The 24930-nt window shown below is 34.6% G+C and overlaps 1 protein-coding gene across 9 annotated transcripts in view; it reads right to left on the minus strand.

Moving 5' to 3' along the window:
- Positions 1–649: 649 nt before the first annotated feature.
- LOC108362819 (uncharacterized) overlaps positions 650–24930 on the minus strand; it is a 150180-nt gene continuing 125899 nt past the window's right edge. For all 9 annotated transcript variants that reach the window (XM_017616012.1, XM_017616005.1, XM_017616000.1 and 6 more), the window contains 3 exons: positions 2159–2413; positions 1167–2089; positions 650–1102 (listed from right to left, as the gene is read on the minus strand). In XM_017616012.1, coding sequence (XP_017471501.1) covers positions 893–1102; positions 1167–2089; positions 2159–2413 — 1388 coding nt within the window. In that variant the 3' untranslated portion in view covers positions 650–892. The remainder of the gene's footprint in view (positions 1103–1166; positions 2090–2158; positions 2414–24930) is intronic.

Here is a 24930-nt window from a genome sequence, read left to right on the forward strand (position 1 = left end):
ACTTACCTTTGGCTTGCAAATCCATCCCAAAGGTAAAGTAAACATACCTCTATAAAAAATGGCATGCAAAATAGCAATAAGTTCACATCATGAAATTAAACAACACGCGTGAGCGTTTTTCTTACAATAATAATTAATTATTTATCCTTGAACAATAATCATGCAAAAATTTTATCTAATTCATTAGAATGAGAATATTGGATGTCATTTTCAATATCTATAATACAAAAATCCAATGTCGACTATTGTCGACCAACCAACTAGAATTCCGAAAAAAAATTGAAATAAGTTATTGGTTTTCATCCAGGAACGAAAATATACCAATTATTAAATAAGAACCCGTAAATGTTTGTTTTGTTACACAAATTAATGCATGAGATTTTTATTTTTTTCAAAAATTCGTTTCACCATTCTTTCTCACTTACTATATGTTTGTATATGTATGAATATAATTAGTACAATACATTACTCCTGTTCAGTTTGAAAGGATGATAACCACATTCAATACATACATACATGCGTACTTACATATACATATGTATACTAGGTATTTATAAATATTTTAATGGCATTTATAATGCATTTACGAGTATGTTTAGTCTAGAAAACAAATACATGTATGCATTACATAAAAGTATAAGTATTTAAATATAAGTATAATTTTTGCAGAGGTTTAAACTATGCCACTTTATTATTTAGTAAATGTATACTTTCGTAAATTTTGTTATACATATGAGTATAGATACTCGTAAGTATGTAGTTCTTTCAAATAAAGTGTAACTTTTTTTAAAATAAAAAATAGTCCAGGGTTCTATCATAAATTGATACTTATTCTAATACGATTACAACTACAGCTCAGTGTTATATGACTTTAATGTATAAACCTAAAATACTATTTACACTTGGTGCTCTTATCCAGCAATTTCTTCCAAAGATCAAATTGTTCATTTGACTTGACCATATGTACACTGATTAATTTGCGTATATTGCATGGATTGAAAGCAATTCGCCGATTAAGGAACTCATTGGCATGTACGCGCTTGATGCCAAGCTGTTGCGCAACAATCCCTGTAGTAAAGACGTCCTCCAATTTCAAGTAGACCTGCAGGAAAAGAAAAATATGAACAAAAATGCTTTTTTAAGTCAAAAAATCCAACGCCACGCACCTGATGAAGACATTTTTCATACAACATATGTATGACATCACTTGTTAAGAGATACGCTGGACCGGTGGTGAATGGGGGAAATAGTGGCTGACTGAATTGATCAGTTGACACGTAGTATTTTGATTTTTTATTCCTTATGGGTTTCCATTGCTTCGCCAAGCGTCCGTATATGACACGCTTGTTTTTAGAATGGCCATCTATGAATTGTAGTAGCTTCGGCACATTAATGAACATATCGTCATCCGTTTTCAATATAAATTTGGCATGCTGACAGTGCAGATCAACCCACTCTAATGTGGAAATGGTTTTCAGTGTTAAATTGGTATACGAGTCGATAAAGTTGCCACGAATCACATCACCATAAATGAAATTCTCAATGCTCAGTTCCTTGCTTACGCTCTCATTTGTCGTACGGCCCAAGACAAACGCTATGGATACATCCCGACGAGTACCATAGTGTGCCCAGGTCTGTCGTATGGCAAGACGTGCTTCTGCGTGATTTACCGCGGACGAGATAAGTATCAGCAGCTTTAAATCGTCACCTTGATTTGGACAAATCTTTGCAAAATTTATTTCCTCATTCAAGTGTCCCGACTCATATATTTCACTCGTAGGTATACCTTTGGTGTGGTCGGTATTGTTGCGTGGTACGGGATGGCTGGCAGGTTGCACTTTGGGTATTGCCTTAGGTTTATTTATGGTCACTTTTGTTTCTACTTTTTTCACCACTCGATTTTCATTTGAATGTTGTTGTACAGCACTGGCACTTCCAGGACGTTTAATAGTCATCACTACGGATGGAGGCAGTGCACCATCGTCGTTCGCTTCTTCCTCATCGGTACCAATGTCCTCTACCTTCGCGGCCTTAACAATAGTATTTTCTTCAGTTAACTGCTTGCTGCCTTTCGAATCCTTAGAAGACACTGCGATTTAAAATAAAATTTGTTTAAATATTTTGGACTTAAGAATATTTAAAATAAACACAAACTCACGTTTTTCATTTGCCGTTGGCAATGCTGTGATGTTTCTTAATATTTTATCTGCATTTTCGATGAATTTTTGTAAATTAGATGTAGGTACCATTACATCAGAGTCCAATATTTTATTCAGATTGTTAACGTTATCACTGGATTTGCCGTTAGTTAATTTCAGTTGGTCTAGTTGCACTTGTGACTGTGATTTTAAAGGATCCTGCTGAGCGCCGTTATTTGCGCTTGAAGCATTGGGATAGCTTATGCTGCCGACAACTGAAATTGAAAAGATACATATGTACATATGTATACATTAGTAAATACGTACCTAATTACTGAAAGTATTGAGACAAATGTTTAAAAAATTCTATACAAATTTTAAAATAAAAAATTAAATTAAATTTCGGCGCCTACAACTTTGTTAAGTGCATGGCCGAGCTTCTTTTCCAACTTTTTTTGTGTGCATACTGATCTTATGACCTACAATGTTATGCCACCTACGAACGGCAATTGGTCTTATGAGAAGCTTTTTCAAGGCAGAAATACACTCGGAGGTGCGCCATTGCCAGCCGAGGACTGACGAGTGGTAGTAGGTCGAGCGTTTGTTTTAAAAAATCGTACGAAAGTTTACTGAGTTATTAAACTTTTGATGAAAACAAATTTTTTTCAAAAATATTATTTATGGCAATACAACTCAACAATTTTTGCTTGATAGTTCTTTTTTTAATTTGCCGTTTTCTATGATCTCAAAGTATGGCCATCTCGAGAGCCGCATTAAATAGGCAGGCAAACGTTTTAAAAGTCCCATTGGTTAAAGCTGAAAATGTTGCCCTACCACCACTGCATTTAAAGCTAGGATATATGAAACTATAGGGGTATTCTCACAGTCTTGCAAAGCCCTTGCACGGTGCACGAATTGCACGATTTGCAAAGCTGTCCCATAGGAAACCCGGTTTTTTTTTGTGCAATCCATGCACCGATCCCAAAATTAAGTGAAGCCAAAATAAAATGAGGTTTCTAATTTTTTATTCTCTCATCTAGTACTTTTTCATCTGTTTTATCTCTTTTATGAATTTTAGGTATTTTCATAGGACCTCAAATTCGTAAAATTATGAGCGTGTTCAAAAAGCTCATAAGCTCTGTAGAAAAACGTGCATGGAAGTGTTTTGTAGCCCTATCCAATAATTTCTTAGGAAACCACAGAAGCGACGACTATGTCACGGTTGTTAACGAATTTTTGAATGCTTACGGTGGAATGGGTTTTAACATGTCCATAAAAATGCATTTCCTTTATTCGCATTTGGACTTATTCCCACATAATTTGAGCCAGTTCAGTGATGAACAAGGCGAACACTTTCACCAAGAAATAGCTACAATTAAAAAACGCTGCGGTGGGAAAAATAAAATAATAATAATAGCTCCATTCTTCTGCAGCCGAGCTACAAAAGAACACCCGTTTAAATGACGAAATACACGCAAAGCAACAACACAAACTCGGCTATTTATACGAGTTCAGCCAGGTCGGTTAAAACATTCGCGACCTGAAGGTAGTGTTGTTAAGTGAAAAAACTGCTCTATTGTGAATTGTTAATGGTAAAGTGGAGAGGGTAATTTTTGCTTTCGTATATACATGATTTATATTTTAAATAAGTATATATATTACGCAAATACCTCGCATAATTACAAATTTCTATTGTTTTTACCTTCCTTTTATTAACTCGGGATGTAACTATGTAATATTCATGCGCCTAAAAGATGCAGCGATTCCTATTCTTAAACTATAATTTTATTTATTTGTGTCTAAATCCCGATGAACTAACACATGTTTCTTGCCAGCTACCAGCAGGGTTGCTTGAAGGAAATTTTACCCGAGTTGAGCGTTCTTTTGTCGCTCACTTACAAAAATATGCAGCTAATAATAAGGCCAAGTTTGGGGGAAATTGGTGGAGCGGTTACCGAGATATACAGATGTAATCACAAGTGGGCGTGGCTACGCCTATTTTCCAAACATTTATAATATTCTTATTTTTCGTCTAAAACTTATTGTANTATGCAGCTAATAATAAGGCCAAGTTTGGGGGAAATTGGTGGAGCGGTTACCGAGATATACAGATGTAATCACAAGTGGGCGTGGCTACGCCTATTTTCCAAACATTTATAATATTCTTATTTTTCGTCTAAAACTTATTGTAATTATCAATTTTGAGTGAGTTACTAAAATATCGCAGTATCGTATTTCTGAAAACTACCGTTATATGTGAGGTAGGCGTGGTTATTGTCCGATTTTGCCCTTTTTCAATACCGTCCGTCCTACGCTGAAAAGAAGTACACATACCAAGTCTCGTTAAGATATCTCAATTTTTAATCGAGTTATCGTGTGCACAGACGGACGGACGGACAGACAGACACCGCTTAATCGATTCCTTTTTAGCGCCCTTTTATTAGCTCGGGATGTAACTATGTAATNTAATTTTTGCTTTCGTATATACATGATTTATATTTTAAATAAGTATATATATTACGCAAATACCTCGCATAATTACAAATTTCTATTGTTTTTACCTTCCTTTTATTAACTCGGGATGTAACTATGTAATATTCATGCGCCTAAAAGATGCAGCGATTCCTATTCTTAAACTATAATTTTATTTATTTGTGTCTAAATCCCGATGAACTAACACATGTTTCTTGCCAGCTACCAGCAGGGTTGCTTGAAGGAAATTTTACCCGAGTTGAGCGTTCTTTTGTCGCTCACTTACAAAAATATGCAGCTAATAATAAGGCCAAGTTTGGGGGAAATTGGTGGAGCGGTTACCGAGATATACAGATGTAATCACAAGTGGGCGTGGCTACGCCTATTTTCCAAACATTTATAATATTCTTATTTTTCGTCTAAAACTTATTGTAATTATCAATTTTGAGTGAGTTACTAAAATATCGCAGTATCGTATTTCTGAAAACTACCGTTATATGTGAGGTAGGCGTGGTTATTGTCCGATTTTGCCCTTTTTCAATACCGTCCGTCCTACGCTGAAAAGAAGTACACATACCAAGTCTCGTTAAGATATCTCAATTTTTAATCGAGTTATCGTGTGCACAGACGGACGGACGGACAGACAGACACCGCTTAATCGATTCCTTTTTAGCGCCCTTTTATTAGCTCGGGATGTAACTATGTAATATTGATGCGCCTAAAAGATGCAGCGATTTATAGTCTCAAGTTACATACCTGATGACAGTACGAATGGAAATTATAATAGCGAGGTTTTAGTTTTTTAAACTAAAATTTTTTTTTTCATTATGATCATTTATGTATACATTTGTCTATACCTATCTCGATTCGTTTTGGCTGTTACAAACAACCGTTATGTGAACAAAGTGCACAATAACACCTGGGTATAAAAATGATTTCAGAAAATTCTAGAACGAGAAACTGATGACGCTGAATTAAGAAAAAGACAGTCAAGAAAACATTTTTGAGTAGTATAGTCAAAAATAATATTTTTGCAAAAATTTCGTTTTCATAAAAAGTTTTATAACTCAGTAAACTTTCATCCGATTTTTGAAAATAAACAGTAGTTTTCCTCGTTATTAAATTTGGTTTTACAATCAGTTTAGGACTAGTATGGTTTTCTTATAACATAGTTCGTAAAAACCTCAACGAAATTTAAAAAAGGCGAAAAAAGTAAAAAAAATGTGTTTGCTGGGTAAATACTAAAGATCTGCATCGGAATGCAGTTTGCTTCCTTGGGAACTTTTCTTCAAATATTTAAACTACTCATACTCTAACAAAAAGGGTATGGAAGGAAGAGAAGTGAAGATATAGAGCGCTGTATACATAAAAAAAGTACTCAAACAAATTATGTTCCGAAAAAAAGAGGAACATAAATCAGCAGTACCATGCTGTCAAACTTCCACAAAAAAAGATGTTCCTTCACAAGTATTTTTTGAGTATTTTTGGAAGTTTTCGTTCAATGCTACATAATGTTAGAGCTGACTCTTATGTTAAACTAGCAAATGCCCGCTTGCTTCGCGGCGCCTAATAAGATCTTTTGCGTTAGCCAATTCAAAAATAGCGTTTAGAAGCAAAAGCAGTCTGTAAAGTAAACATTTTTAGTTTAAATTGAAACGACTAAAAAACGGAATCCTCCTCACGCATATACCAAGAATAGTAGCGTTGTGATTCCATACTGCATACTAATCCCTTTCCATGTAATGCGTTTTACCTATGGTCTTATTTCCACCTACGAGATCTCTGCCAAGCGTGCGTAATATTCTTCTATGATCCTGCAACTTCAGCATTGGTCCAGTCCTTATACGGAAACTCAAGAGCACAGATGAGCGTTTTCAATTATAGGAGGGCCAAGAATCCTCAGGATGAAAAGTTAAATGAGTACTGTGATCTCATGAATATCGTTCAAATAAAGCCATTCATATAACTATCGTGTTCCTTCTTGGACAGATGTGGTCGAATCTTTCCTTGTCAATTCGCCACTGTTACAATAACGGCCGCCTCGAGCAACTTCGTCAATCTGATTTAGATGCAAAATCACGCTTACACAGTCTTACGGTCTTTATATGCATACTTAAACGCATCCTTGATTTAGCCAACTGAAAAGTAAATTCGCCTAAGATAAACATAGCGCCAAAGCAGAACAAACCCCGCGGGGGTTTCTATATATTTCGGGTGCAGCGTCATCCATCGGGTCCCTTTTCTGCAAAACCTTTGCTTGTCATGAAATGAATACGAATTATGAATTCCAATCAGATTTTATAAAAAATACGGATTTTCTAAATACTTAAACTCCAGCGGTCCATTTTTAGCAAAGGAGTTTTTCATCATACAGGTAGTCACGCTGCGAATTTGAACGAAATCTGTTAATAAATACGACTTTTATAAGTAACTCCACTCAAGCGCCACCAGCGTGTTTTCTAGTAGCCTATAATAGGACAATATATGTAAGGTATAACCTCAGACAATTTGACTGGGCTCTATTGAGTGGTTTTTGAGTTTAGTCCGAAAAACAGAAATGGCTATCATTTTATGTATGTAATCTTCCTTATCCTGAGTTTCGCCGGAAAAAAAATTCACGCGAAAATTTTGATTACCCCCATAGTAAGTACATGGAAACCAAAAGCGAAAACTGAACCGGTTCAGGGAAGATGAGACTCATGATAGGGCTGAATATGTTTCGAATGAAAAAAAAAACATCATGAAAGTAAAAAACGTCTCGAATGTGTATTAACAAAATAGGTTCATAAATACGGCTTTTATAAATAACTCGACTCCAGCACCACCTAGCGGGTCCGTTTTTCGCAAGTGCTTTTTTCATCATGCTTACGAAATCGGTTCATAAATACAACTTTTATAAATAACTCGCCTCCCGCGCCACCTAGCGGCTCCGTTTTTGGTAAACGTATTTGCCATCATGCTGGTAGCTTACATTTTGAATTTAAAAGAAATCGGTTCATAAATACGATTTTTATAAATAACTCGACCCCAGCGCCACCTACCGAGTTTTCTGGTAGCCTATAATAGGACCATATATGCAAGGTATAACCTCTGAAAATTTGACTGAAATCTATGCAGTAGTTTTTGAGTTAACTCCGAACAACGAAAACGGCTATTATTTTATATATATAGATAACAAACATCGAGAAACAATGTAGCCAACAGCATATTTTTATAAAGAAAGTAAACTCATTTTATACAAAGAACCAATTTTTAATTTTACAATACGATATTTTCATTTCCCATACTCTCATACATATGCAGTAGCAAGCTTCCCTGCCAGCATTTTCTATTGCGGAAGTTACTAATTCGACACGACATTTCTGTGAAAATCATCGCCGATGTTATCGCTATTTTTTCGAATTCTTATCCGCTCTCGGGAAGAACTGTTCCACCACGTCTTTATGACACGAAAGCGATACAGCAATTAGATCCCATTTCAAAAGGAATGACAGTAACTTGTGCGATAAAGACTGAAGTGTTAAAGAAGACTCTTCTGTTGGTTAAATTTTTGATAAAACTTAATACGTAATTTGGGGTACCTCTGAGCTTGCAACGCAAATTACATAAATCATCGATTAAATGATGAAAGCTGCTACCATTCGATTGTTGTAAGATTCGATCTTTTTTGCAAACATTGAAGCGTCCGGCGAGATATGTCGGCGTCGGCGCTTTTTAAATATAAACAATATTTTAAGTATATATTGGAATAAAAAGAAAATGTATGTCTTTTCTTAACATTATGTTAAATGCTAACATTTTAAAGAAAAAACTTCATAAGTGTTCCTATACTTCCTATGAAGTTTTCAAATACTACTGAATGCAATCAACATACTCAAGTACTCTGGAAAAGCGGCACAGTGTTTTATGTAGCAGAGTGCTGTTGAGTAACATTGGTCAGTTCCTATTTGTGATGTTCTCTTTTTTTGTTCCTATCTTTTTAAGTACTCTAAAATATATGTTCCATTTACTCATGTACACATGTGAAGAGCAGCGTTGCCGCTTTGGTAATTTTTAACCAAAATTGGTAATTTTTTTCTTTATTTATCAAGTTTGGTAATTTGGTAATTTATTTTTCAATTTGGTAGCTTTTTCGATTCGGTCTTACACGTCAATTGGTTCTGATTCCACATTAGTAAGTGTCCCGTAAGCGTTTTCTTTTATAGAAATATCAGGTAATCCTCAAAGTTTCGCAAGGTGAATGTTGTTCCAGCGTTCCTTGGCTACTAGAATGGTTTGATCTTTAACAAACTGTGTGAAAGTGTTATTGCTAAGTATATCCACAGTGCCCTTTCCTGGTTTTGGGTGGTCCTACCTTTCCCTGTCAGTTCGTCAGCTTTGCAATTACCATCAATTTACCGGTGTACCCGCCAACCATATATATGAGTTGAATTCTACGTAAATATGCATGTTCTCGTTCAAAAAGTTACGGCATTCAGCGGGAGACTTCACTCTGTCTATGAGTGAGTCGAAAGCTTTCATTCAAGTGTTGAACTTTTGATATATTTTCTTGTCACTTGTCTACATACAGTGGTGGAAAAAATTATAGCCGCACCATATTTAGTTTTAACATATTACAAAAAATTACCAAACTTATTTTATGTGCAGAACAAACATACATATAGAGCCCTAACTGCTAAAATAACGAAAGCGAAATTTTTTTCAATTTTTTTTTTGTTTGCAGAAAGGCATCTAGATGCTCTAGGAATATTTCTGTTATTTTGGCGGTTAGGGCTTGATGTGTATGTTTGTACAGTTCTGCACATAAAATAAGTTTGGTAATTTTTTGTTGAATTTGGTAACTTTTTTCGGTGATTTTGGTAAAAAATAAAAACATTGTGTGGCAACACTGGTGAAGAGTATTTCTGTTGGTATATTTGCAGTGCTTTAGTAAATATACACATCTGTTAAGGTTTCTTTATTCACAAGTTTGTTCTTTTTAAACCCGGCAATAAACCGAAACTGGGTTCATAATGAACTAAGTTACAGGCTTATAAGTGCGCAAAAGTACGAAAACCCGGTTTTTAACGGTAAATCAAGATTTTCGGGGTATTTGGCAAATTTCATATTTCGATTTTGGTTTTACTCGAAGAGACCTACCAGAACATATGCATAACTTCCCAGGTATTTCTATTTTCTGCTTTTTTGTAGCACTGTGTTATAGCAGAGCTACAACAACAGCAGTAACAACTACGAAATTCGTAACCCTAATAGTAAATTTTTCATTTAAAAAATTAAAGTTCAACAAAAACAAGTAAAGAAGTATAAGTTCGGGCGAAACCGATTTTTATATACCCAGCGCAGGTATCGCCTTACCAACTTTCTCTAAACTACTTTAAAGTCTATAACAGTTTTATTTATTGTTGAGAGATTGTTGTAAGTATTTACTTGGAGTAAATGAATGTCCTCAGTTACTGAAATATCGGAGTTTTCGTATATCCGAAGATTACCGTTATACGTGAAGCCGGTGCAGTTTTAGTCCGATTTGAATTATTTTTAACGAATCAAGTTCCAAGGTTATTAAATGCACCGAGCTTGGTAGAAATTTATAAATCGGTTACCGAGATACACATTTTTGGTCATAAGTGGGTGGAGTAGTTACTGATTTATCGCAGTTTTCATGTTTCTGTAAGTTGCCGTTATATGGGAGGTGGGCGTGGCTAATGCCCGATATTCAACCAATTTCTTAGCTGGATTCTAAGAAAGGCTCATACCGAGTTTGGTAAGGATTGGTGAAGCGGCTACTAAGAGACAGTATTTCATCATAAATGGGTGGGGTCACGCCCCTTTTCCAAAAATTTCCTAATAATATTATTTTGCACCAAAATTCTACCCCACATACTAATTTTCAACAATTTGGATCCAATATTTACGGAAATATTATAGTTTTTGCATTTTTCGGAAATACCATTATAGGGGAAGGGGGCGTGGTTACAGTCCGATTTCGCCCTTTTTCAATAGCAACCCACCTTGGATAAAGGGAAACCTATATACCAAATTTCGTTGAGATATCTTAGTTCCTGCTCGAGTTATTGTGTACACGGACAGACGGACGGACGGACAGGCAGACAGACATGGCTTAATCGATTTCTCTATTCGTTCTGAGCATTTATGTATACATTTGTCTATATCTGTCTCGATTCGTTTTGGCTGTTACAAACAACCGTTATGCGAACAAAGTTATAATACTCTGTGCACAAGTGCGCTCGGGTATAATAACCCAGTAGATAATTTCAGGAGTTAAAAGCCCTTCTGAAAGGCCTTCCTGAGAGTCAAGAGGCCTTCCACTCTACATTCCTTCCCTGTAGGGAAACCGCGGACTAGTGAATCAAATTTTTAGTTCCGTACTAGGTCTTTATCGCCAAAAAGGAACTAGTCCGACAGGAACTAGATCCCCACCAGTCCAAAACCGGCGTAAAGTGGTACTTTTAAAAAACTAATTTTTTTCAGTTTTTTTTCACTAGAAACCTATATCTAAAGTGACGAATTTAGAAATAGTTCCGAACTATAGAAAAAGGGATGCAGAACGAACTAGATCTTATTTGTCGAATGTAGAACTAGTTCGGAACTATCGAATAAGGGATGCAGTGGGCTTGTTTACTTTACATAGATATGTGTTCAGCGGCTTTTTCGGTCAAGTACGCTTCTATTCTGTGCTTCGCAAATGCTTTTTCATAGCTTGGTAATACAAAACTAAAATTTGTGTTAACATTTCAACATCTTGGGACAGTCTGGAATCTAAGAAATAACAGTGAGCACCTCTGCAAACTCAGCCACATCTAAAGGTATGTAAACGTACATTTCTTACAATCATTCAAACAAATTTAATTTCAAATTGACAACACATTTCTTCCAAAACAACTTAAAATCGCACACACGGAAGAACCAAAAAGATTGAAAAATCATGATACTTTTTTCTTTCGTCTGTCGATTTTAGAACTGGTTCGGAACTGTAGAATTTATGACTAGTTCGGAACTATCGAAAAAGGGATGCAGCGGGGGGCAATTGACACTTCCTAGGACATCGCCATGTTAAATTCGCCAGTTGCTTGCATGCAAAAGAGATTTATCGCGAACCAGTACTGGGTCTAAATGTACTAGAAGCGCACCAGTTCAGAACTAGAGATTTTCCCCGCAGGGTTTCTCCTTTCTTTTTTGTATGGAGTGGCACAAATTGAAGGCCTTCCAGAAGGGCCTAAGGGAAGTATGTCCTATCTTCAGAAGGGCTTTTGGGGGAGTTCTTTTAAAGTTGCTTCTTTAATTTATAAAAATCATACATCTTTGAAGTATTTTTGCTTGCGGTTTAGATCAAACATATGTTATTGTAACTTAAAATGTTTATTGAAATTCATTTGTAATGCTAAATAGTGTAAATTTAGGCATTCGCGTAAAATGTAAATGGATAAGCCCTTCTAGAAGGCATGCAAGGAAACACGTTTTTCAGCCCTTCTTGGGTAGGCCTCTTAGAATGGCTTTACTTAAGAAGGCTTACCTAAATTATCTTCTGGGAAATATAAGCCCGGTAAAGTTAGACATTCAGGGTTGCAATAATTCGCTTTAAGCTGAAAATTGGTATGAACGTTGTGAGCACTACTACAAATGAAATGTACAAGGTCCACATTAGGGAAGGGTAAATTCGATATTCGAAGCATCGAGATTCGAATTTTACCTCCAAAATGGCGAATTTTTGAAATTGAACTTTCCCAGCAAAAATTTAGGTTAGTTATCGATTAGAGAATGATTGGAGAACAAGCCACATTCTCCAATCTCAAACATTAGAGAACGAGAGCGATCTCAACAAAAATCCATTCGAGAAAATATTAATTCTCTAATCGAATTCTAATGTTGATCTCTAATGGGATTCTAATATGAATTTCAAACTGCTCTTTTGCTTTAATAAATAACACGCTTTGTTTGTANATTAGAGAACGAGAGCGATCTCAACAAAAATCCATTCGAGAAAATATTAATTCTCTAATCGAATTCTAATGTTGATCTCTAATGGGATTCTAATATGAATTTCAAACTGCTCTTTTGCTTTAATAAATAACACGCTTTGTTTGTAAAATTTGTGTTGAATGCATTTGCAATAAAATAATAATGAATTATTTGAACTTAAACATTATTTAGGATTCATTCATTTGGAATATTGCTTATTTACATTTATTTGAATTTGCGTTGCTTCTCTAATCGTTCTCGAATCGAGTTCTAATGTAGTTCTCTAACTTCGTCATCGACTTGAGAACGATTAGAGAATTACCCTAGTTATCTAATGTAGAAATCCAAATTTCTTTAACGTTAGAGATTGTGTTTGCTGGGTTGTGGTGCTAAAATTCGGATGAAATCTAATTTTTCTAGAAAAAATCGAATTTCGTCGTAGTTTGCAAAAAAGCAACTCTGCAACTTTTCCCTCTGATGCAACGAAATATTGCATCGATGTATCGTATATAAAAATCGATATTTTCGATGCAGCGAATGAATTAAAAATATACAAGAAAATGGAACAATCGGAACTTCGATATATGTGGTGACGTGCAATAATGTCAATAGAATTAATGTCAATGTCATTAATACACAGGCCAAAAGTAAAATAATGTTAATGACAATAATACACAGGCCAAAAGTGAAATAATGTCAATTGATATTAAGTCACTTTGGAATTGATTCACCCTCTAAAAGTGAAATATGTAATATTATATAAATAAATTTTGTTATTTATTTTAATGAAACGTATTTATTGATTTAAATAGCTACGCAACCCAGCTATACAAACAAATTCACAAAAAATAAATAAGATTTCAGCTGCTTGATGATCTTAAAACTGTATCTAATGCTTGGTTTTCATTATGTCAAAAGTACTGTCATCAAAAACTGCCTTAACTAACAGCTGTTCACTTGGTGTCAAATACATCATAAAAACTGACGGAATGTAGATATCGCAGTACATGTCATCACTGATGTCAAATGCCAAGTTAAATTTTTAGCATATGCAAGTCAAAAATACCAGCCGTTTAGCTATGGATTAACCAAAGATGTTATGAACCAATTAGAACAGATCTGACCGGTTGAGAAGCAGCCATTTGTAATAGCAATTGAGAAAAAAGTGTGTGACGTTCGTAATTTTGCAGTTTGCTATTTCTGTTTTGCTTCTTTCTTTATGAGTATTTTGTCGGTGGTTTATTTCAGTCATTTTTAAGCGATTTTCAATATTTTTTTTGCGCAAATGTAATTAAAATTGGCAAGAAAAGCAAGAAAAATAAATAAAATCACGTTATAAGTCCCAAAAAATTAGTTTCAATTTGCCACATTTGCTAAATTTTAGGATTTGTATCTGATATTTTTTGAGATATTTATTTGAAATAAAAACTTATTTGTATTTATTTTTGATTGTGAAGCTAAGAAGAGCGATGTGGATAGTTAATCACATTAATGTATGTAAGTTCAACTGAATCTCTTTTTTGATTTGAGTTATCATTCTTACAAACAAAACTTTTTAATTTTTAGTTATAAAATTCGAATTAAATCGAATTTGCACCACCAAATTTCGAATCGAATAATCGAATGGTTGGGCAATGTTCGAAATTCGGAAAAATCGAATTTCAACCCCCCCACTACCCATCCCTAGTCGACATCGATCCCACATGTGCAAAAGAAAATTATTCAGTCACATAAATTGTTTGTTTGCCATTTTCTACCAAACGGTAAGGTATGTTATCATCAAGGAACGGATTTTATGGAAATTGCCTTTTTTCTGCTAAAAATATAGAGTATATTCGATGAAGAATGTCCACGATTTATCTTTCCTTGATTCCATATATACACATTTGATCTTGCCTTTTTGCCCTTTTTTAAGATATTTGCCTTATTTTGCCTTTTCTACATTTAATTGTAAAGGGCAAGCCCGTATTCCTGATAACATGAAAGTTTTAGATGTTCCATATTTAAATTGGGCGCCACTTGTATGAACTCACGCTGAGCGCACGTTTAGTACATTCAAGGCTTTTCTTCGCGAAAATCAAACGCTGTCAGAAAACTTCAAAATACATCTTTTGGTTCAATGTTACTACAAATATAGAGACTAAAGTTTTGTGAGTTAAAAACTCGAATGGGGAAAATAGTCAAAGATTCAAAGTACATTTTTTTCATATAATCCCTGCAGCAAAATTTAGAGGCAGTCTGGCAAAGCGCTAGTTCCACCCTACAAGTTTCAGAACTACTGCAAAAGGGATGCAGAGCTGGACGGTTTAAACTCATATGTTGCTAGTTGCGCTGTCATCAATGTTATTCATCTTGGTCATGTGAAAGCTGACAAAAGATGCATAAATGTACTATACTATATTTTTTCGATTTTCTTAGACCCTAAAAACAAGGGGGCGTGGCACCTCCCATAGGCGTGAAATTTTTTATCAGCTATAACAGTCAGCTGCTTATAGTACGCTATATACACATGAGTTTGTAAAAAGGGGCGTGGCACATCCCATATTCGTGGAAATTTTATCAACTTTTATCAACAGAAAAATAATTTCGATATATCAAGGGGGCGTGGCACCTCCCATACAAACTGAAGTTTTCACACAACATATCTCTGGAAGTATTCATCGTAGAGTGCTGTAACTTAGTACAGAGATATATAATATGAACGCCAAACTCATGGAAAAAATGGGAGTTATTGAAAAAGAGGCGTGGCGCCACCCATACAATCTGAATTTCTCACACCACATACACATTCTAATGTGAGAAATTCAGTTTGTATGGGAGGTGCCACAACCCCCTTTTTCAATAACTCCCATGTTTTCCATGAGTTTGTCGTTGATATTATATATCTCTGTACTAAGTTGCAGCACTCTACGATGAATACTTCCAGAGATATGTTGTGTGAAAACTTTAGTTTTTATGGGAGGTGCCACGCCCATTGACATATTGAAATTATTCTTCTTCTATTATCATCCTTTGAGGGTCTAGACTCGATGTCCAAAATTTAAAAAATATCGGTACAGCTGTTCTCGAGTTTTTCGATTAGAAAAAACGGTTTTCAAAATATATATCAGTATAGATGGCAAATTAAAAATATTTTTTAATTAAATTTTTCCTATGGAAAAATGTTTATGAATAGTTTTTTTAAATAATTGCAGGCATTTGAAATTAATTTCAAGCATTTTCCAAAAGGGTGGACATTCAAATGTGAATTTTTTTTTTCATTTTGCAGCATAAATAAATAAAAAAACCAGAGCATTTTTGTTCATATTTGGGCTCTCAAAATTAATTTGTCCACAGCAACCTCTTTTGCCCCACTGTGGGGCGTAGCACATCCCATAGGCGTGGATATTTCTATCAGCTATAACTTCGGAACCATAAATCACATGAACTTGAAATTTGGAACGCAGACATACTTATGGAGAGTGCTTATAGTCGGGTATATACAAATTAGTTTGTAAAAAGGGGCGTAGCACATCCCATAGGCGTGGAAATTTCTATCAGCTATAACTTAGGAACCATATGTCACATGTATGTGAAATTTGGTATGCAGTCATATATATGGTAGCTGCTTATAGTAAGGTATATACAAATGGGTTTGCAAAAGGGGGTGTGGCACATCCCACAAGCGTGGAATTTTTTATCAGCTATAACTTCGGAACTATAAGCATGAACTTGAAATTTGGTATGCAGACATAACTACGGTTGGTTCTTTTAGTAGTATATACATGAGTTTGTAAAAAGGGCGTGGCACATCCCACAGACGTGGACCTTTTCATCTGCTATAACTTCGAAACCATAATCCCCAAGAACTTAAAATTTGGAATGCAAGCATATCTGTGGTAGGCGCTTATAGTAAGGTATATATAAATTAGTTTGTAAAAGGGACGTGGCACATCCCATAGGCGTAGAATATTTTACCAGCTATAACTTCGCAACCATAAGTCACATGAACTCGAAATTTGGTATGCAGACATATATATGGGAGTTGTTTAGAGTAAAGTATATATAAATGAGTTTGTAAAAGGGGGATAAATATGTATTCATCAATTAATTTACTCGCATATTTAAAACTGTGTCTTACAGTCTTTAGACCATTTCGAAATGGAAGAATTAAATCATTTTATTGACCGCGATGCTGTTAAACTAAAAATGTTTATTCATAATTAATAAAACTCCTTCCGAAATAAGCATTCTACCGGAAAAGTGCAGCTATACTAAAACAGTTAAGCGAATAGGCAGCTAAACGGAATGTACCGTAGTAGACTAATTTTAATTTAAAAATTCTATCGTTACCTTAATCCACCTAATATTAATAATGAAACCAGATTTGTAGTACAGAAAATAATGACAAATATATAGTTGTTGAAACACGATGAAGTTAAACGTATGGTTCATAAGGATGCTTTAATTTAAACAGAAAGAAAATAGTTTGTCTCCTTTAATTTATGCTGAACTGAATATTTGTACTACCGTTTTATATTTTGATTTGTTTACCCCGAACGACGTTGGGTGCTCTGCTAGTTCTCATATAAAAATTTAGGAATACCTTTAATTTTTGCATGATCCAATGATCGGATCTAAACAAATTAGTATGGGACCACGTGTGAGACACAACGTTTCCGATAGAATAATAATTATCAAAATCGGTTGACGTGGTCCAAAGTTATGCGGTAACATACATAAAAAACTATATATATATATATATTCCGACGAATTGATAACGTTCTCCTTTTTTGAAGTTAGTTAAAAATAGGTTAGACACTTTTCTATTGGGAATATACGAGGCTGAAAATTTTGGAGCCTAAGATATCAAAATAGCTGATATTAACAAATACATAAAAATATTATTTTTCTATATAATATCCCTCTACTTCAATGAATTTCTTACATTTATCATACAGGGCTTTTAACCCAGTGAAAAATGTTCGCCTCCTTTGTCTTCGAAATGCTTGCCTACTGCCTACTGCCGACTTCATTTCTTCTTCACTCGAAGTAATCGCTGGGGGCCAGGTCTGGACTGTATGATGGGTGGTGGTTGATTTTTTCAGACTCAGTCTCGGCCAGGCCACTCGCAGTGCGCACGGGTTCACTGTCTTGCAAAAACAGGACTTCTTTGGCCTCTCCGTTTATCGACAACCACTTGACCTTTTGTCAACATTGTGGCATAAGTCTCCGTTCATTGTCTTACTTCTGACTGGTGACTTCACGAGGCACAAACACCTGACTGTGATAGGCATATATGGCAACTCCATTTGCCCATCCTGCCTTGAAGAAGATGAAACGGCGGTACACTTTTTGGGCTTCTGCCCCGCCTTTGCAAGAATTAGGTATGATGAGCACCTGAGCTCTTTGGCACCCAACAATCTGCTTAGGTTTATTCGTAAATAGTGCAGATTTAAAATAGATTACAAGGGACACACAGTCGTCTAAATCTCCAATCTAGGTGGACCAAAGTCTTTAAATTAATTTTTATTTTTAATTTTTATGATAACTTATATCTCGGGCACCCGGTTTTCTATCATTTAACTGCTAAAATAGTTTAGTATGGCTGCATCAATGCTTTAAGCGACACACACTCACGCAGAGGTGATTGTGCCTGAAAATCAAACTTTACTTGACCGCAGCTAGTGGCCCATAAAATTGTCATGTTTTAACCATTCCTACATCAGTTTGATAACCTGATTTACACACTATAAGAAAGTGTCAACTTGTTTATTTTATTTCCAATATTTATATTTAAAAATCACCAGCTAAAGTTAGTGTTTGCAGGGTTGTATATTACAAAATTCAAAATGACAAAAGTTAAATTGTGCGAATTTGTTCGAGAAATTATTTATGGCAGAATGTTTAGTAAGACCTAAGATTTCCATAACTATTAAAAATAATAATAATAGATTGGCGGTAACACATATGTTAGTGTTTGGCCGAGCTTCTCCTCAGATTTATGGCGTGTGCCTTGATGTTATCACACAAGGAGGAGGGAGCTACAGTTTTATGCCGACTCCGAACGCGGATTGTATTTTTATGCGTTTTTTTTTCATGGCAGAAGTACACTCGGAGGTTGCGATTCCACTTGCACCGAATTTGTGCGATCACAGAGTCGGAATGCCGCGGTGTCACTTGTTCTAGTACACTCAAAAAATTAACTAACTAACTAACTACACTCGCCTGCCGAGGGCCATTGCCTGCCGAGGGGCGAGCGCTGTTAAGAAAAAACCTTTTTTCTATATAATCTATTATAGGGCTTCAACCCCAAATAATATAAAAATTCAGCAAACTTTAACCTACTAAAATTTAGTGGCCTATAAAACTGCAAAATGTTAAAAATTTTTGGGTGTAATTGTTGGGTGTAAAATTCAACAATTTTTATTGAGCTTGAGGCCGTTTTTAATGAAAAACTTATTGTGGAAAAGCAACAATAATTTGAAAAAGTGGTAAAAGTGATAGCTATTTCGGAAATCTCCACATTTCCTCATCAGACTTCTTTCAGTAGGATTCGAACCGACGATCCCACTGACTCAACCAGTTGCCTACGCACTGTGCTAAGTTAGCCTTGTAAATTTTCGTTGCTTTTTCCTCACTTTTCAGTTGCTAAGCCAACACAATTAAGCGCAGCTATTCCGCTAGGATTTACACTTGATCATGTGGTTGTTGGTTTTGTTGGTTATTGTTAATAATTCTATTTTTAGAATGTTGATGTTGAGAAGTCTGATGAAGAAATGTGGTGATTTTCGAAATAGCTATCACTTCTACCATTTTTTCAAATTATTGTTGCTTTTCCACATAAGTTTTTCAATAAAAACGGCCTCGAGCTCAATAAAAATTGTTGAATATAATTGTTATAAGGCCATAAAATAACAAACACAAATAACTTAAGGACGAGCACACCTAAAAGTTAAACGCTCTAAAAATAGAATTATTAACAATAACCCAACAAAACCAACAACCACATGATCAAGCGTAAATCGTAGTGGAATAGCTGCGCTTGATTGTGTTGGCTTAGGAAATGAAAAAGTGAGGTAAACGAAACGATAATTTACAAGGCTAACTTAGGACAGTGCGTAGGCAACTGGCTGAGTCAGTGGGATCGTCGGTTCGAATCCTACTGAAAGAAGTCTGATGAGGAAATGTGGTGATTTCGGAAATAGCTATCACCCCTACCATATTTTCAAACTATTGTTGCTTTTCCACAATAAGTTTTTCATTAAAAACGGCCTCAAGCTCAATAAAAATTGATGAATATAATTGTTATAATGCCATAAAATAACAAAAACAAACATTTTATTAAAATTAAAAAAAAAATTGAGGTATGCAGTTTTATAGCCCACTAAATTTTAGTAGGTTAGGGCCAAATTCACAGTGCGTAGTTAACTCAGAATCGGCAGTTAACTACAAATTTTCAGTACAAAAATCTGTAGTTAGCCGCCGATTCGGAGTTAACTACGCACTATGAATTTGGCGCTTTATGTTCAGTTTTTAAAACCCTAGAAAATCACGTTGATTTTTAATATATTTTTTTTTTTGCTAAGGATGCTAGGCATTTTCCACCATAAAAAAGTAATTATCATAGGGCCGTAGGCCCTGGCAGCCAGTGCTCCTCTTTTTTTTTGAATTTGAAACATTTAATAAAAAAATAATAATCATTTAATAAAAAAAATTATTATCGAGCATACTTTGAATGGCATAAAATGCTCAACACCGTCAATCAAAATAATATTAGCGTCTTAAAATGTGCACTTTAACCTACTAAAATTTAATGGGCTATAAAACTGCATACCTGAAATTAAAAAAGAAAATATGTTGGGTGTAATTGTTAAAGTTTGTTGAATTTTTATAATTTGTGTAAGAAATTTGAAATGTGTGAAATTTGATATATGTAGTGCTGGTATGTGATGTGCCAGACTTTTATAAAAAAAATTGAAACATAATAAAAATAAACAAAAGAAAAATAGGCAAAACTGGTCAAAATGTCACTTAACTTAATCAGCTGACCACAAGGGTATGTATTCATGCTTAAAGCGGGCCATGTAAGTTTTTTCCAGCGCATGTTGGGAATTTTTTAATTTCATTTCTGAAACCATTCTTATTTATATTAGATATACAATATATGTATATGTATATATATTTGTAAAGTTGTAAGGTTGAAAACGGTTTATTCGTAAGCAACATAATGATTGAAAAGGAAAAATTAAGTGAGGAAGTGATTAATCAAAGATAACTGCCGCAAGTACTACTGTAACCTGTATTCGAAGCTTCCACAGAAGATAACGACGAACTTTACTAACACTTTCAATACTTCTGCCCAATCTTCATTATTGATATAACTTCTTATCAATTTGACTATTCAAACCATGTCTTGTTTTCTGCTTTTTAATATGTATGTGAGAGATTATAAAAATAAAATTTGATTCGCAATAAAACGTTTTCGACTATAACTATACAAAACTCATTTAACGATATTACCATCTCTAAAATCACTTTCTTTCAAAAGTCTGTCCGAATCAATTCTCATTTCAAATTTCAAAATCGAAATTGAGATTCGAGATTCGTAACACTGTGGAACACAAAAAAACCTCCTTAGAGTGCGCATATATCAGGTTTGATATCTAGCTGTTGGCCATGCAAACAAAGCTTCATACTCAGATTTACTGGCTCAATTCGTGTTCTCGAGAAAAAAAGTTTTCATGATCCCAAAATTTGAGTATAGCGGGCAAATTTGTTCTAAAAATTTTGAAAGTTCATCGTTTTTTCCTATAATTGCTTTGTACACTATTTTCAACAAATATAGGGAAAAAAACTAAAAAAAATTTCAAAATGTCTCCGCTAGTTATACCCGATTTTTGCATCATGAAAACTTTTCTCTCGAGAACGCGAATTTATCTAGTAAATCTGAGTATGAAGCATTGTTGGCATGGCCAACAGATATAAATTCTGATATAATATTATGCGCACTCTAGTTTTTTTATACCCGAGCGCACTTGTGCACAAGGGTATATTAATTTTGTTCACATAACGGTTGTTTGTAATAGCCAAAACGAGGCGTGATAGATATAGACAAATGTATACATAAATGCTCAGAAAAAATAGAGAAATCGATTAAGCCATGTCTGTCTGTCCGTCCGTCTGTCCGTCTGTCCGTCCGTCCGTGTACACGATAACTCGAGCAAAAATTGCGATATCTCAACGAAATTTGATATGTAGGTTTCCGTTAATCCAAGGTAGGTTGGTATTGAAAATGGGCGAAATCGGACTTTAACCACGCCCACTTCCCATATAACGGTAATTTCCAGAAATACGAAAACTGCGATATTTTAGTAACTACTTCACTCAAAATTGATAATTGCAATAAGTTTTAGACGAAAAAGAAGAATATTATAAATTTTTGGAAAATGGNATGTACCACATAACTTTGGACCACGTCAACCGATTTAGATCCGATCATTGAATCATGAAATATATAGATATATATATATTTTTTTGTCGTTTTTTTGCTAAAAATTACTTGTTTTTAAGTCGGTTTTTTTTTTGCTAAAAATTACTTGTTAAGTGTATTGATATAATTATATCTATTCTATTCTGTTTCTATATAACGAACGCTTGTTTACTATGTGTGCTTGAATGACACGATTTTGCATGACTTTTGCGTACGTGGAATTACGATCAGTTCAAAAGAATAACTTCTTACAAGTGGTCGCGTTTATTGAACTGGAAAAACACCTCCGTCGCGTAAGCGTTTGTTATTTATTAGGCAAAAAATAAAAAAAAATAAAAACACATTAAGGAAAATTGGAATATGGGGCTAATGTGTAATATATAGACTGATTTTATTGAATTCTTATAATAAAATTTGAATTCGATACAACGTACTTTTCGATATAGCGTATGAACCCAGACATTATATGATTCGTGATACTGGACGACCACTGTACTTCCATCACCTTAACCTTAACATAAGAAATTCATTCAGCATTATTATAACGATGCACAGTGTTATGACCAGGGAACGGATTTTTAGGACCTAATAATAATAATAATAGATTGGCGCTTACACATGTTAGTGTTTGGCCGAGCTTCTCCTCCGACTTGTGGCGTGCGCCTTGATGGTGTCAAACAAAGCGGAGGGACCTACAGTTTTACGCCGACTCCGAACGGCGATTGTATTTTTATGAGAAGCTGTTTTTCATGGCAGAAATACACTCGCAGGTTTGCCATTGCCTGCCGAGGGACGACCGCTGTTAAGGAATAAAAAAAGGCAAAATAAAATAACGAAATAGGCTGGAAAAGGCAAAATAAAATAGCGAAAAGGGCAGGAAAAGGCACTAGGTATTGCAAAAAAGGGAAAACAAAATAGCGAAAAAGGCAGGAAAAGGTACTAGGTATGCAAAATAAAATTATAGTTTAAAAAACTAAAACCTCCCTATTATAATTGCCATTCGTACTGTCATCAGGTATGTAACTTGAGAATAGAAATCGCTGCATCTTTTAGGCGCATCAATATTACATAGTTACATCCCGAGTTAATAAAAGGAAGGTAGAAAGCAAAATAAGGCACTAAAAAAGGCAGAAAATACGACGAACAATCAAAAAATACATTTATTTTAGAAATGATTATATTACAAGTAAAAAGAGAAAAACTATGAACAAGTTTCATTATATGAAACATTTGTACATTGAATCTTTGACAATTTTATCCTTTCGAGTTTCTAACTCATAAAACTCTAATCTGTATAGTTGTAGTAACATTGAACCACAAGATGCATTTTGAATTTTTTTTTGCAGGATTTTCATTCCGAAAAGCCTTGTATGTACTAAATGTGGGCTCGACGTAAGTTGATACAAGTGGAGCCCAATTTAAATATGGAACGTTTGAAACGTTCATATTATCAGGAATAAGGGCGTTTTCTTCGCCCTTTACACTTTTATCCACACACCTTGTTGCCTACGTTAGCTGAGAAAATGGCTTTGAATTTTTCCAACACCAATTTGGAAAGAGGTCCCTGCGCTTCTATAAGCCGCATGGGCATGTGTATATTTTTTAATCTTAAAAAAAAAAATTGTAAATGCTATAATCACGTTTTTAAAGGTAGAAAAGGCAAATATCTTAAAAAAGGCAACATCAAATGTGTATATATGAAATCAGGGAAAGCTAAATCGTGGACATTCTTAATCGAATATACTCTATCTCTTTAGCAGAAAATAAGGCAATTTNGAATAAAAAAAGGCAAAATAAAATAACGAAATAGGCTGGAAAAGGCAAAATAAAATAGCGAAAAGGGCAGGAAAAGGCACTAGGTATTGCAAAAAAGGGAAAACAAAATAGCGAAAAAGGCAGGAAAAGGTACTAGGTATGCAAAATAAAATTATAGTTTAAAAAACTAAAACCTCCCTATTATAATTGCCATTCGTACTGTCATCAGGTATGTAACTTGAGAATAGAAATCGCTGCATCTTTTAGGCGCATCAATATTACATAGTTACATCCCGAGTTAATAAAAGGAAGGTAGAAAGCAAAATAAGGCACTAAAAAAGGCAGAAAATACGACGAACAATCAAAAAATACATTTATTTTAGAAATGATTATATTACAAGTAAAAAGAGAAAAACTATGAACAAGTTTCATTATATGAAACATTTGTACATTGAATCTTTGACAATTTTATCCTTTCGAGTTTCTAACTCATAAAACTCTAATCTGTATAGTTGTAGTAACATTGAACCACAAGATGCATTTTGAATTTTTTTTTGCAGGATTTTCATTCCGAAAAGCCTTGTATGTACTAAATGTGGGCTCGACGTAAGTTGATACAAGTGGAGCCCAATTTAAATATGGAACGTTTGAAACGTTCATATTATCAGGAATAAGGGCGTTTTCTTCGCCCTTTACACTTTTATCCACACACCTTGTTGCCTACGTTAGCTGAGAAAATGGCTTTGAATTTTTCCAACACCAATTTGGAAAGAGGTCCCTGCGCTTCTATAAGCCGCATGGGCATGTGTATATTTTTTAATCTTAAAAAAAAAAATTGTAAATGCTATAATCACGTTTTTAAAGGTAGAAAAGGCAAATATCTTAAAAAAGGCAACATCAAATGTGTATATATGAAATCAGGGAAAGCTAAATCGTGGACATTCTTAATCGAATATACTCTATCTCTTTAGCAGAAAATAAGGCAATTTCCATAAAATCCGTTCCCTGGTTATGACTATATGGAGGCAGGTGGAAATAATAGAAAATCTGTACCGATTTCACTGAAACTTGACTTGCGCTCTAATTTTATTTTAGAAATAAGGAATTACGAAATTT

The sequence above is a fragment of the Rhagoletis zephyria genome, unplaced genomic scaffold (genome assembly GCF_001687245.7).
Source record: "Rhagoletis zephyria isolate East Lansing unplaced genomic scaffold, Rhagoletis_zephyria_1.1 Rzeph_scaffold_00024, whole genome shotgun sequence".
In the NCBI taxonomy this organism is placed as follows: Eukaryota; Metazoa; Arthropoda; class Insecta; order Diptera; family Tephritidae; genus Rhagoletis; species Rhagoletis zephyria.